We start from the raw sequence: 16,142 nt of genomic DNA, 5'->3' as shown, positions 1-16,142 counted from the left end.
TATAAAACAAAATAGGGGCTAGATTTATGTCATTTTTATTACTATTTTTTTTTTTACTAGTAATGGCTATAAAAATGCACTGATTACTGTATAAATGACACTGACAGGGAAGGAGTTAACACTAGGGGGCGATCAAGGGGTTAAGTGTGTCCTAGGGAGGTGTTTCTAACTGTGGGGGGGATTGGACTGACTGGGAGTACAGAGAGATCACTTCCTAATCACTAGGAACGACTGACGATCACACTGTACTCCCCTGACAGAACAGGGATCAGCTTTGTTTACACTGGCCGATCCCTGTTCTGCCTCTCTGAGGAGCGATCATGGCCGGCCACGCAAATCAGCTCCGGTGGCCTGCCGCTGTATCTATTACATGGTGCGCCTTACCGGTACGGCAATTTGCGCAATAGAGCCTCCCTGCCGCAGTAAAACTGTGGCGTCCGGTCGGCAAGTGGTTAAAGTTGTTGTTAACCCACTGTAAGGACTTTATATAATCCTCCTTGTCTCCTAAGGATATGTGCTCCTGTGTCTGTGTTTTAAAAAAAAAAAAAAAAGACAATTATACCTGCTTTCAGACCCACCGGCTTTCTCCTCTCCATGTTTGACAGATGCAGTGGGCGGGGTCAAGATTGCCCCACTGAAGTCGGTCAGGAGGAGAAGAGGAGAGAGCCGGAGGGTCACGCAAGCGCCGATTGCCGCTCTGAAATGAGGTATAATCGTCATTTTTTTTTTATAAAACACACACACAGGAGCACATATCCTTAAGGGTTAGTTCACCTTTGTACACTTTTTTTTTTCAAAATTCCAGCTCCCCAATGCACCAATATAACATTCATGTACTTTTTTTGCAAAAATATCAAAGCGTTCCATTAAATCTAGAGTTACTTTTCTTGTCTAAATCCACATTTCCATTAGTAATGTCTTCTAATGTCTTCTTCTTGATCAGACTTTAGGTCATGACACAGGAAGAAGTTGACCAGCTGACCTCATTAGCACACACCCTGCATCATCCCCCCCCCCCCTCCCCATTCCTACACCTGCACGTTTTCTAAATGAAATGCAATCAATCAGTGATCACCCTTCTCACGAAATACACAATCAGATTGCATAGTGTATGGCCATCTTTATACAAGTTGACTCAGCTGTCAAGCTCAGTTCACAACTCTGCATAGCGGGAACTCGCATTCCCACATGCGTTTTTTTTTTTTTTCTTAGCGCGGAGGGGAGGCATTTTGGAGCATTTTCACTCATAGGGCAGCCCATCCACTTGAATGGGCTGCCCTACACACAGCAATTGCTCCAAATAAGCTTCAGATCTTTTTGTTTTTAGAGTGGAGCTTGGTGTGTTTTTTACTGCATTTTTTGGTGAAGCGCATTTCTGAAATGTAAGGAAACGCACAGATGTGAATGGAGCCTTGTTGTTCTTGTGTAACTGACTGCACCAATTTCACTTTCATGCCCCATTCACATCTAGCATAGTGGAAGCACACATTTTGTGTCTCATTTTTCCTGTGACACGCATAGGGCAGCCTGTTGACGGCCAAATAATTACATTTAAGTCTCATCTGACCATAGTACCTTTTTCCATGTGGCCTCAGAATCTTCAAGGTGCATTTTGGCAAAGCTCAGTCGTAATTGCATGTGGCCTTTCTTGAGGAGTGGCTTTTTCTTGCAACCCTCCCCTACAAACCACATTTGTGGAGAATTTGTGATATTGTTGTAACATGCACAAAATAACCACTCTTTGTCATAAATTCCTGCAACTGCTTGAGAGTTGCTGGAGGCCTCTTGGTATCCTCTCTGACCAGTTTCATCCTGGCTCTTTCATCCAGTTTGGAGAGACGTCCTTTTCCAGGGGGGTCTGTGTTGTACCAAATATCTTCCACTTCTTAATAATAGACTTCACTGTGCTTCTAGGCATTGATAAAGCCTTTGAAATTTTTTTGTATCCATCTCCTGACTTGTGCCTGTCCACAACTTTATCCTGGAGATCTTTTGACGGCGCCTTGCCACCCATAGTTGATTGTTTGCTTCAATTGCACTACCAGGGACTGAAATGGTCCAGGAAAGCTCTTTGCATGCTGAGCTTATCAAAAGGACCACAGTTGATCACAGTTGAAAGTCAAATGGCTTTGTGTGTCATTGAGAAGGTGATTAGCAACAAGTGATTGAGTTTACAAGTCATTTTTAGAAGGGGAGGGTTTCTTTTTCCAACTTAGGCTGGCCATACATGTTCATTTTACTTGTACAATTTTCTTTTGGATTGACCAAAAAACATATAACATGAGGTCACAACTAAAAAACAACACTTTCCATTGTATCCAATTAGACAGGCCCTTGCACTACATAGTTGAAGGTAAATTTAAAGAAAATTGTACAGAAAATTGTATGAACATTGTATAATATAATGCCTTAGTGATTCTGTTTTTGATGGGTTTTTTTATGACATGTTGGTGATATATCTTTCACTTGGATTGTTAAGTCTCACTGAAAAAATACAGCTGGATAAAACCAAAACTGTGTCTGTCTTAATTTCAGGCTGCAAAGCAACATGTGATTATTTTAAGGGGGGTATTCTTTTCTATACCCACTGTAATCGTGGCTTTTTTTAGCAGAAAAAAAAGCCTACTTTGAATTTTGTGATTTCTGCACATACAATTTTTTAGCCTTGGACATTCGGATGTTTTCAATTTGTGTGGCACTATTCTTACAACAGGAAGTAGTAATTTAGATAAGCCGCATTTACTGTGCCATTTGAAAAAGATTACACTATCAAGTTGAAGCATGCAGAGATGTTGGCGGTAAAAGAGATGTGCATGTAAAATTAGCAGTGCAGTAGTTAGTAGTATGTAATGTGCAAGGCAATATAGAGTAGAGTGTTCTGCAGTATGTACCGGTTATGGGATAGACACGCTTGCTCCCCCGCTCTTGATGCTCAAGTAGCAAAAGCCAGACCTGACCAATGTCACATGGGATGTTCAAGTTTTTTTTATTTACAAAAATAGATCTTTTTACAGGGAGAAATAAAACAGCAGCAAAGCATTTTTCCGCAGAATGTTTTGTGATAACACTGTGCCCAAAGCAAGGACAGAAATTAAATGTTAACAACACAGAATGAAAAGAGTGTTGAAAAAGTGTGGCTTTTAATGTTCTCCCTTTCCTTATTTCATTCTAAAAGCTGAGGTCTAAGAAATGATATTTTCTTAAATGTGCTTGGATGGATTGTCCATACTGATACTTGATATAATAAAGGAGTAGAACGTGTGGATACGCTAATTTCTTCACTTTATCTACTGAGGCAGCCTTGGTTTCCACCCTGGCTAAGTTTCAAATGTTCATCAACATTACACGGTGGATTAATAGGATTATTGGTTTACAACAGAAACGTAAGATTGAATTTACTATCTTTTCAGCCTGCAGGAAGTGACAAAGACAATGCATTTTTGTCACATTCAACAGGTGTGTTTGCACTTTCTAAAAATGTTGTTAGCTTGAGAAAAGAAAATGAATGCAGCCACTGTATCTAAGGACTGATAAAGTGCAACTAATACACTATATTACCAAAAGTATTAGGACACCTGCCTTTACACGCACATGAACTTTAATGGTATCCCAGTCTCAGTACATAGGGTTCAATATTGAGTTGGCCCACCCTTTGCAGTTATAACAGCTTCAACTCTTCTGGGAAGGCTGTCCACAAGGTTTAGGAGTGTGTCTATAGGAATTGTAACAAAACGCCCCACACTCCGCTTGAGTGCTTTCATCATATACCGCTTCCTCTCAGTCTGAATATAGATATCAGATATTCCAACCACTCACAAGGACAAAACAAGACAATACTTGTTTAGTTGCTGAACATGGACTCTTTAATAGAACCAAAATACAAGTCTTATATACAGTAAAAGAGGAGGTTCCCCCCTCCTGCTGATATTACTCTAACAATACACCTGTAACCAGAGACATAAATTAACATGAGCTAATTAACTAATCCCTTAAAGCAGCCAATGCGACTCCCTAACTACACTACACATTATCATACATCTCAACACAGAACGCCTTCATACAATTGCAGGGTTAATTAGCACAAACAACAATGGGTGAAAAACTCTTAGAAGCTCTGCCAAGCCTGACTAGATTCATTTACATTATAGAAGACAACAGACAGGTGGCTGGAGTTGATGACATTAGCATCTAACAGTATGTGTCCCAACAGTATGAATCAGTCACTATTTCTAATATGGCATATACAGGGTTCCCAGAGTCTGTGTGTCTTGCGAGGATATGGACCTGAATCCAAAGTAACACCACCTCAATGGTCCCCAGGCATACAGCTCACAAAGTGCACCATTCCCCAAATGCCAGGGCCCATGATCGGTAGGCAAGAAGCCAGCATTCAGTCACCTCCAAAAGCCTTTGTCCTGGCTAGGTCTGTCACAGGAATGTTTGACCATTCTTCCAGAAGCACATTTGTGAGGTCAGGCATAGATGTTGGACGAGAAGGCCTGGCTCACAGTCTCCACTCTAATCCATACCAAAGGCCTTCTATTGGGTTGAGGTCATGACTCTGTGCAGGCAAGTCAAGTTCCTCCACCCCAAACTCGTTCATCTGTGTCTTTATGGACCTTGCTTTGTGCACTGGTCCAAATCATTTAGTGGAGGGGGGATTATGGTGTTGGGTTGTTTTTCAGGGGTTGAGCTTGGTCCCTTAGTTCCAATGAAAGGAACTCTTATGGAGTCAGCATACCAAGACATTTTGGACAATTTCATGCTCCCAACTGTGGGAACAGTTTGGAGATGGCCCCTTCCTGTTCCAACATGACTGCGCACTGTCCTGACCTCAACCTGATAAAACACCTTTGGGTTGAATTAGAGTGGAAACTGTGAGCCAGGCCTTCTCATCCACATCAATGCTGGACCTCACAAATGCGATTCTGGAAGAATGGTCAAACATTCCCTTAGACACACTCCTAAACCCTGTGGACAGCCTTCCCAGAAGAGTTGAAGCTGTTATAGCTGCAAAGGGTGGGCCAACTCAATATTGAACCCTATGGACTAAGACTGGCATGCCATTAAATTTCATGTGTGTAAAGGCAGGCGTCCCAATACTTTTGGTAATATAGTGTATATTACCATTTTGATTTTGGGTTTAATGTTGTGAGAAAATGTAAAAAAAAGCACCGATTCTCAACAGAGGGGAAAAAAATCCAACAGAGGTCATAACCCTCCCATTCTCTATCCAAAATGAAAAAAAAAAAGTTTTGCCTATAGTTTTACTTTAATGTCCTGGTAAAACTTTATGCTATGTGGTCTACATACGCGTCATGCAAAAAATCTGGGATATTATTAAAAAAAATGAATAGCTTTTTGCAACTGTAAATGTTACAATAATTGTTTATTTTTTATACTAATAGCAAAGTAAAAATTAAAAAAGTTCTCCCTGCATTTCATTATTTTGTATGTATAGCTAAAACATTTTTTTTGTTTTAGGTACAATAGATGAGGGTTAAAATCCCTGTCATTTTATACTATGCACTCTATGTACCATAGGGGAGATCTTCCATTACCTCCTGTGCCAGAGGTGCAACAGGAAGTAAGAGAAAATCACTAGAAAGCTCGTAAAATACTCAATACTCAGCCTGTCGGCTCTCTGTGTGCAGCCACTAGGTCCTGAACTGGGCCATCACTTGTTGATCACCTCTGAACTTTGCAGAGTGGCAGCAGGACTGAAATAGTACTATCAGTGATCTCCACCGACAGTATACTCTCAGCCTTTTCCAGTAGGGGAGAGACTTAGGCTCTATTTCCACTAATGCGAGTTGTTGTGTGACTTGACACATGTGAAGTCGCATGACAAGTCAAAATCCATGTATTTCAATGTTCCCTGTTCGAATTGGTGAGACTCAAAATCGCAGCGACTCCAAAAAAGGTTTTTTACACTACTTTTTTCCGACTTCGGTGAGACTTGTTCTCCATAGAAAGTAATTAAGTCGCAATGAAGTCGCATGTACATGTATGTAACCGCGATTGTGTTGCGACTTTGACGGAAGTTTGCGGAATCACATGATCTTTGCTCTTCCTATACAACACCTGACAACGAAAGAGGAAGGGGAAATGACTGAGCAGGAAAAGGAATTATGTCACTATGACCAAATCACATAACATCAAAGTCGCATAAAAGTAGTTTGTAAAGCCGCATGCAATCGCATCAAAAATCACATTGCAAAGTCGCACTGTAAATTGTGCGACTTTCAGGTCGCAATAGTGGAAACCTAGCCTAAGGCCCCTTACACACTATCGCGACTTCAAAGTCGTGCAATTTTGACGCAATTTCAGGGAGTGCCTGTGTAAACTTGAGGTCTATGGACCTCAACTCGCATCAAAGTTGGACCAAAGTAGTGCAGGGGCTACTTTGAAGTGACACAGATATGAATGGTTATCATTGGAAATCATGGGGTACGACATCCCAAGTTGCACAAGTGTGAAAGGGGCCTAAGGGAGGCACAGGAGTCTGATCAGGTAAAGGGTTTACATTCCACCGCACTGACCACCAATGGAGTGGCTTAAAACCACTGTCAATAAATAGCAATGCTACTGAGCACAAGGTGTGTGTGTGTGTGTGTGTGTGTCACTGACACCAACGCTGGGGATGATTATTGCTTGCCACTGCTGTGGGTTATTATTGCTGACGCTCACACCAATGCTGGGGGTTGTTGTTATTATGGTCACTGACAGCAATGCTGGAGGTTATTGTTGCTGCCACTGACAACAGAAAAAATTGTTTGGCTATACATGCTTTAAAAATGTCCTAACTCATGTTTTAATCTTCGGGCTTGTATTGTCACTATGAATATAGCCATGGTTAGCGTAAACCCACCATAAAAAGAAAAAATATTTACTGAAAGTTAAAACCCAAAGCAAACAATTATTATATTTCAGTTTACTAGTTCTTAGATGTGATGGCTGCATTCATTTTCTTTTTTAGGCTTTCTTTCTTCTATTTCTGAATCTGGTGATCCAGCCAGCAAGTCTGTTGTCTTTCAAAGGCACAAGCACTCCAGTACAATGTATAAGTTTACAACGGATATGACAAACCATTTAACACTAGCAAGGGTGCTTAAAATAATCAGCTTTTATTTATTCATGTAAAACCTAAAAGAAAAAAAACTGTTTGCTGTAACTGATTATAAAGTGTGATCAGGAGTTTGGCTTCAATGTGTTAGTGTATTTAAATCTGCTAGTATATTTATCACTACCCTTCCCCCAGACTGGCAAGGCTGCTGTCTGCTGTGTCCCCTGTGCTCATTCATCCAGAGCGGTGTCTAAATAATACGTGAGGTGTGTTACTGGCCAGATCACCAGGGGAAAACAGAGGGGGAAAAAGTCAAAGAAAACAAAACTGATGCAGCCACCACATCTATTGACTGGTAAGCTGCAATATATGACATTTTTGATTTTGGGTTTAATTCCGCTTTATCACTGTATTGTACAGGGCAGGGGTACGATCTATTGCCTGCAACTCTTAAGCCCCATACACACTATCAGATTTTCTGCAGATTTTTGTCTTCAGGTTTACCAAAACCATGTAGTGCAAGGGCCTGCCTGATTGCATACAAATTGAAACTCTTAAGGTTTGACCTCATATTATTATATGGTTTTGGTAAATCTGAAGGAAAAAAATCAGCAGAAAATCTGATAGTGTGTATGGGGCTTTTCACACGGGCTTGTCCGCGTAACTCCGCTTTGCTCACAGAGATCGATCTGCTGATCCCCGCTCAGCAGGCGGATGACAGGTCCGTCTCCGCTCACTGTGCAAAGATTGACCTGACACAGCCCTGCTGTCCTCTATGGAGATCGGTTTAAAATGGACCGCCTATCCATTTTCATCTGATCCGATTCTCCAGACGGATGGAAAATAGGGTTTCCATCCATCTGGATTTCACAGACAGGATCGGATCAGATATCGGCTGATATCAGCGGACATGTCACCGCTGACATCCGCCGCTCCATAAAGGTGAATGAAGCGTCCGATCAGGTCTGTCTGAAAAACTGACAGGCGGACCTGATCGGAAAGCCCGTGTGAAAGGGGCCTAAGGCTGGGTTCAGACTACAGGCGGACGCGGCTCGCAGCAGGGGGTCCAGTGCGTCCCTGTTCTCTGTTTCAGGGACAAATCGGGGAAAATTTTTTGGCTGAATTCGGCCTTGAAACGAAGTCAAAGACGCACAGGACTCCTGCGCAAGCCTCCCTGGAGATATGTGAACCGGCTCCATAGAGAGATGGTCACATGCTCCTGTCATGCGAATCAGATGCAGTAAAACCCACATCCAATTCGCACTAGTGTAAGCCCAGCCTTAACCACTTGCCGACCAGGTCATAGCCGAAAGACGGTTACAGTGTGGTCAGCTTATCCTGGGTGGACGTCCTTCCAGAATGTTGCTCTCGCGCGCCCCCTGGGGTGCGCTCCCGCAGACATCCGTGACCGCCGGGTCCGGAAGACACGGCGCATCATGGATCCCGGTAAATGGCCGCTTGTAGCGGCCGTTTACCACGTGATTGCTCCGTCAAATGACAGAGCGATCACTTAGAAACAAACCGGCGCCATGACGCCGGTTCCTCCCTCCCCTCTCTGTACCGATCTGTACAGTGTGAGGGGAGAGGGGGAGAGATCGTTTTTAGCAGCGCTGTGGGCTGGATCTGTAGTGCCCACAGCGCTGCTCTGTGCCCATACTGTGCAGTACTCTGCAAAAATGTGCAATACTCTGCAGTACTCTGCAATAATGTGCAATACTCTGCAATAATGTGCAATACTCTGCCAATATTCTGCAATAATGTGCAATACTCTGCCAATACTCGCCAATAAATTTTAACAAAAACAAAGATTTTTTTTTTTTTTTTTTTACTGAATTTTTAGTCTTTGATTTATAGCGCAAAAAATAAAAAACCCAGCGATTAAATACCACCAAAAGAAAGCTCTATTTGTGTGAAAAAAAGAATAAAAAATTCATAAGGGTACTGTGTTGCATGACTGAGTAATTGTCATTCAAAATGTGAGAGCACCGAAAGCTGAAAATTGGTCTGGTTAGGAAGGGGGTTTAAGTGCCCAGTTGTCAAGTGGTTAAAGTCTGAGGAGTAATAAGCTGAGCGCATGCAACCAAACATGAACGAATCATATTTAAAATGATCCCTGAAATACTCATGTAAATTGTTCAGCATTGTACTAGTACATGGACATCAAGTTCTATTTCTCCCGCCTCTTTGAATTATTGATAAGCCTGTCATATCATTACACCATATACAGCAGACACACAAGCTTTGTTCTGGAATGGTGCTACAGGAATGAGAGTGAGAGAATGTTTGATTTCAGAGATAGCTGGTGTGTACAGTATATACACACACCTCTACGTAGGGTAGATATGGAAATAAAAATAGTTATGCAAGTAAAATATATACTCACTCAAGCTTTCGGAATTTTTCGGTTCCTGCAGCCACATACTGTCCCCGATTCATGAGGTCACCGAGCTGTGTCACCCGGTGCCCATTGCGTGGTGTATAGATGTTTCGCACCGCAGTTGGAGCTTGGATACTTGTAGTCACCTCATTTAAGAAGGCCTCAAAAGTCACAAATTGCCTTTCGTTGACCACCATCCGGCGACCATTGTGGAAAGGATCCCCGTTTCGGTACACCAAGACATTTTTTCCATGTGGGAGCACATTTACCCCCAAAGGGGAGCTCATCCTTGGGCAGTGGCGTGATAATAAAACTGAAAACAAAAAACACAGCAAAAAGCAACTGATCACTTTAAAAAGGCACTTCCTATAGATGAGTGAGCACACTATGTATGACAGTTGTAATCCTGTACACAAAGCACACTTCTCACACAGCTCTGTGTCCTACCTGTCTATCACTTGGTTGCTGTGACTCTTTGTTGTTGCCAGGTGACAATTAGTTACCGCTGTGTATAGGAGAAAGGTGGAGATCGCCGAGTTACAGGAGACACACCTCCTAAACAAGAACTGCAGATCATTTTACTAATTCTACACATGTACCTACAAACAGCTGACACGTTAGACCTTATCTAATCACATGACAAAAAGTGCAATGATATGCAGATAGTGTGACCATACAGTCAACTCTCATGAGAACTAGGGCTGCTGGGAGATCTTCCCATGTTACCTTGTATCACCGCTTGGTCTTTTTCTTTTGTCACTCTTCTCTACCTGATTAGGCTCATTTTCCTTTTGCAGCATGTATACATGTGAAAGGTTGTTCTGTCTTCTACTATGAAAAGAGAAACATTGCATAGGTTTTGCAACAAGTGGAAAAAAAATCTGTGCGTGTGGTAATGGGAGTTTCTGACACTTGTAACTGCACAGAAATGAACCTCTGCACAAGATGATCTCTACAATCAATGTTGAGATTACTTGCATAGACTGCAAACATTGGGTCATGTACTGTATAGCTAAGCCTATCCCAACCTGATTTCCGCGGTTTAGGAAGGTTATTTCTGATAAGCTGCTTTGATTTACTGTGTCCCTACCACTGTTCCTCTGACTTAATAAGGACCAATGATTTGAAACTCAATATTAAATCATAGTATAGGGCAGTGGTCTCTAAACTGTGGGCCGGAAGCAGCGTTTTGTTTGCCTTTACAGTCCCTTGGGTCACTATTCCTTCCTCTGACACCAACAAAGGGGTATTATTACTCCCACTGACACCAATGATGGAGCACTATTCCTCCCACTGACACCAAGGATGGGGCACTTATCCTTCCACTGATACCAAGGATGGGGCACTTATCCTTCCCCTAAACCAAGGATGGAGCACTTATCCTTCCACTGATACAAAGGATGGAGCACTTATCCTTCCACTGATACAAAGGATGGAGCACTTATCCTTCCACTGACACCAAGGATGGGGCACTTATCCTCCAACTGACACCAAGGATGAGGCACTTATCCTCCAACTGACACCAAGGATGGGGCACTTATCCTCCAACTGACACCAAGGATGGGGCACTTATCCTCCAACTGACACCAAGGATGGGGCACTTATCCTCCCACTGACACCAAGGATGGGGCACTTATCCTCCAACTGACACCAAGGATGGGGCACTTATCCTCCCACTGACACCAAGGATGAGGCACTTATACTCCAACTGACACCAAGGATGGGGCACTTATCCTTCCACTGATACCAAGGATGGAGCACTTATCCTCCCACTGACACCAAGGATGGGGCACTTATCCTCCCACTGACACCAACGATGAGGCACTTATCCTCCAACTGATACCAAGGATGGGGCACTTATCCTCCTAGTGACACCAAGGATGGGGTACTTATCCTTCCACTGATACCAAGGATGGGGCACTTATCCTTCCACTGATACCAAGGATGGGGCACTATTCCTCCAACTGACACCAGTGATGGGACACTATTCCACTGACACCAATGATGGGGCACTATTCCTCCCACCAACACCAAAGATGAGACACTATTTATTCCACTGACACCAGCAACGGGACACTATTCCTCCCACTGACACCAATGATGGGGCAATATTCTTCCCACTGATACCAAGGATGGGGCAATATTCTTCCCACTGATACCAAGGATGGGGCAATACCCCCCCCCGATACAAATGATGGGGCATTATTCCTCCACTGACACCAATGATGGGGCATTATTCCTCCACTGGCACCAATGATGGAGCATTATTCCTCCAATGATGGGGCATTATTTCTCCACTGACACCAAGGATGGGGCTTTATTCCCCCACTGACACCAATGATGGGGCTTTATTCCTCCACTGACACCAATGATGGGGCTTTATTCCTCCACTGACACCAATGATGGGGCTTTATTCCTCCACTGACACCAATGATGGGGCTTTATTCCTCCACTGACACCAATGATGGGGCTTTATTCCTCTACTGACACCAATGATGGGGCTTTATTCCTCCACTGACACCAATGATGGGGCTTTATTCCTCTACTGACACCAATGATGGGGCATTATTCCTCTTCCTCCTCCTAAACAGATTTTTTAACTCCCACTGACCACCATGTCTGAGGCATTATTTGCTCCTACTGGCCACAGTCCAGCCCCACTAAAGTCTGAAGGATATTAAACTGGCTTAGTTTAGGATAAATTGACCGTGTTAGCATGGCTCACATTTCAGGCTAAACATTATTTCTAAAAGTATGCAATACATTCTTTGTCATGGTCCTTTTGCTCTGCAAATCATTACTTTTCTTTTATTATAATCCAATTTCAACACTTCCCAGAGTGTTAACGTGAAACTAAACCTAAATTTAGGAAAATTGCGAGCAGGTAGCTTTTTATTGCAGAAGAAACACACTATGTCCCTTTTGCAATAGAACAAATTTACCTGCCTTCTCGCAGTTTCTATCAAATGTACACCAAGGTGTACATGCACAGCTCACATGCATTCCCAGCATGACTGATTCCTGTGCATATGCGTGAGATGACATTCCCTGCGGGCCAAAAAAATGGAACCCGGAGAGAAGATAACAGCAGAAGGCTAGGGACGTAACCGCTGAATCGCTGTAAGGTAGAAGTATCTTTGAGGCTTTAGTTCTGTGAGAAATTCTGCCTGTTCAGCAGTTGATCAGCGTATTCTGAATATGGCAAATCCTGCTATCAGAATACAATGTCTTGGCAGGGTAGATTCCTCCATCTACCTCACTTTTGTGGATGGAGAAATCTGGCTGAATAGGGAAAAAAAATAAAAAACTACCCATCTATGGCCAGCTACAGAGGATCTCTCTGATGCAGACAGCCTTCCTGCTCCCCCTCCCTACTCCCAGCAGAACTGAAAGCCACTGCCTGGGAAGGCTTGTGTGGTCTGGAATTATTCCCTTCACTGGCTTCCTCTACCCCACCGTGTAAAATTCAAAATGTTAACCATAACATACAAGGCCATTCACAACATCGCCCCCATCTACATCACCAACCTCATCTGCAGATATCGCCCAAATCGCCCCCTATGCTCCTCCCAGGACCTCCTGCTCTCCCAAGCTCCCTTGTTACCTCCTCCCATGCTCGTCTTCAGGACTTCTCCAGAGCCTCTCCCATCCTCTGGAATTCCCTGCCCCAGTATGTCCGATCAGCCCCTACCCTGTCCACCTTTAGGAGATCCCTGAAAACAAATTTATTCAGGGAAGCCTACCCCACACCCACATAACTGTCCCTGAGCCACCCCCATCAAATCATTCTTTGCAGCGATTACCTTTTGTACCACCACCCCCTCCCTTTAGAATGTAAGCTCTACGAGCAGGGCCCTCCTGTACCTTTTGTATTGAACTGTACTGTAATTGTGTTGTCCCCCTTATACATTGTAAAGCGCTGCGTAAACTGTTGGCGCTATATAAATCTCGTATAATAATAATAATACTCCCAGTGGGAGTGGTAAAGATGGCCACACATGTCAAATTTCAGCTAATTCCTGATGAATCGGCCAAAATCCATTCTGTGGGTGGCCCTGTAGAAGGAGCTGGTGAAAAATTTCAGCCAAATAGCAGTTGCATCCAATCAGATACATGCACTGCTTGGGTATTCTGACAACCATGCACTGCATATTCATTCAACCACACTGGATTGGGGAATTCTCTCACTTAGCCCTACATGTAAAGCCAGCTTGAGTGAACAGCTTCCAACACTCTGCACAGTTTCCAATGACTACTGCAAAATGGCTTTGCATTTGCAGATAATCTACATGGACTTAATTCAGTTTTGGAAGCGATATCATTGTGAAGTAATTTTGGAGCTGCTATGAGAACACACGCCACAAGTGTCACACTGCACAGCCATGAGATTGCAGGTGCACAAGTGTAATAAGCTCTACGGCTGCTGCTTTCACCACAGAACATGGTGGTAGCAGCAACATATCAGTGCAGAATCATGACAGGTATTTTATGGGTATATGACCATTAGGATTTGTATTAACAGACTTTGAGTTTGTCTCAATGGCATCAGTTTGAGACACTTTGAAGATCATGGAGAAATCATTGACCGCTGCATTTGACCTGCAGATGACACCCTTCTGATCTGCTTGAAGTGAACAAAAGTCAAGGCTACACTGGCAAATGAATCCCTTTCTTATGATGACTGCTTGTTGATAATCACCTCATTTGTAGCACACTGAGCTCAATGGGATACTAATGAGAGAACTGCCAATAAGCAGTTACTGAAAAATGTAACAAACACACTTAATCGCTATTGTAGCTCCAGCCTATATTAAACTAGCACATATGGATGACCAATTCTTTAACATATTGGGCCTGATGTATAAAACATGTGCATAGGTTATAATCTCTTCTTTCCATTAGCAACCAATTTCCAACAGCTATCTTTAGGCCTCATTCAAACAAGCCACTGCTACCCTTCCTGCACACTGAGCTGCTTTTTTTTTCTACATCTGCAAACAGGTAGCCTATAGAAGTGGATGCAGACACAGTGGCTGCAAGGACACAGCCACATGTTCAAATTTGCCATGCGTGCAGGAGCGGATGCACGGATCCGAACGCAAATGGTGTGCACCCACTCCTGCATGTATGTTAAATTTTGACATAGGGCTGTGTCCGTGCAGTTGGTGCATCTACTTCTATGTCTGCACGCAGCTCTAAAGGTAGATGCAGAAAACAACAGTTCAGCAAACAGGACGATTGCCAGTGCCCCTCTGAATAAGCCCCTTACAGTCCTGCCATGAAAATAAGTCAAGCAAGCTGGCTGGTTGCTAGGTACAACAAAAGATTAAATCTTTGCACACTTTACATACATCAGGCCTAGTGGGCCATATTTTTATTTTTTTTTACAAGAAAAAATTTTATTCCCCCAAAAAAATTTGATAAAATTTTTTTTCAAGTCTCATTTTTTATGAACTTTATAGACAGTACCAAATACAAATACCTCAAAGAGTAAGGCTGGGTACACAGGCCGAAAATCGTTCAAATTGGGCTAGAACTGGACATTTTCAGCTCATGTGTACAGCTCCCTAGCTGCGAGCACTGATCAGTGTGTTCTAGTGGGAGGGAGTTCTGTCAGAACACAATAGCTCAGTAGAAGAGATCGCTGCACTAACATCACTTGTGTTAGTAACACGATCTGTAATTTTTTTTTCAGTCAGAATTTCTGAGTAGGGGGCGCCCAACGTGCTGTACTTCGTCACAGCACATGTCGATCACCGGGTCCCGGACAATGATTGACCGCCGGCACCCGGCGTTAGGCTCAGAGTCTCACAATACACAGCTCTCCGAGTGTAAACAGCACAAAGCTGTTCAGTGACAGGGGATCCAGTTGGTTTTTCATTCCCTGCTAAGCAGGGAATGAAAACTAGATATCCAGTAAAAGCAGCACACACAAACACTTTTTAGGCACATATTTAACCCCTTGATTGCCCTAGATGTTAACCCCTTCCTGCCCAGTGTCATTAGTACAGTAACTGTGCATATTATTAGCACTGATCACTGTAATAACAGCAGTGGTGAAGTCAGTGGCAGTTAGTTCCCAAGTGTCAGATTTCCCACCTCACTATCTCAGTCCCGTTAAGGCGCTGATTGACGCCATTGCTAGCATTAAAAAAAAAAAAAATATTCAGAATCACTCTGTGCAAAACATGGCTAACAAACAGCCATTTCTACAGCAGAAACAGGTAAGAATCTGCAACAAAGTTTGTTAAAATTCTTGCAATGCACATTGATCACCCAGTAGGGTTGTTTTTCCTCAACAAAAGTGGAATTATTCTTTAAGAATTGAGGCATTTCAAAATTTATATAAATGTTGTGTTTCTATTGTTAAATGGATTGTTACAGTCCAGAGTATCTATAATAATGTATAGTGGAGGTCTATGGCTTGTTAAAGGATAAGTTCACCTTTCGTAACATGTTACACCCATATTCAGGGTGTAACATGTTACAAACGGACCAGCCCTCGCGGCTCCTGGATGTGACAGCTAGCGGGGGGGAAACGTAGCCGAGCGAGGCTCTGCTCGCCTGGCTGTGTCACTCATTCGGTGTCCTATGAATGGAAAACTACAAGGTCTGGCAAGCCTTTGCGACTGTCGGATTGTAGTTTTCAATTAACTACCACAGTGCTGTGGAGTGCTTTGGTAATTCATCCTCTCTTCC

At 43.1% G+C, this 16,142-nt stretch overlaps 1 protein-coding gene across 2 annotated transcripts in view; it reads right to left on the bottom strand.

The window, feature by feature from the left end:
• The window catches only part of DCDC2B (doublecortin domain containing 2B), a 55,468-nt gene extending 45,434 nt beyond the window's left edge, over nucleotides 1–10,034 (bottom strand). The window contains exons 1-2 of one of the 2 annotated variants that reach the window (XM_073615391.1): nucleotides 9,891–10,034; nucleotides 9,450–9,756 (exon numbers count right to left, since the gene is read on the bottom strand). In XM_073615391.1, coding sequence (XP_073471492.1) covers nucleotides 9,450–9,730 — 281 coding nt within the window. In that variant the 5' untranslated portion in view covers nucleotides 9,731–9,756; nucleotides 9,891–10,034. The other variant, XM_073615390.1, reaches the window with a different exon arrangement.
• Between the last annotated feature and the right edge of the window lie 6,108 nt (nucleotides 10,035–16,142).

The sequence above is a fragment of the Aquarana catesbeiana genome, linkage group LG02 (genome assembly GCF_042186555.1).
Source record: "Aquarana catesbeiana isolate 2022-GZ linkage group LG02, ASM4218655v1, whole genome shotgun sequence".
NCBI classification, from domain to species: domain Eukaryota; kingdom Metazoa; phylum Chordata; class Amphibia; order Anura; family Ranidae; genus Aquarana; species Aquarana catesbeiana.
Note: the sequence above shows the minus strand (reverse complement) of the source record. Positions and strands in the feature narration are given on the sequence as shown.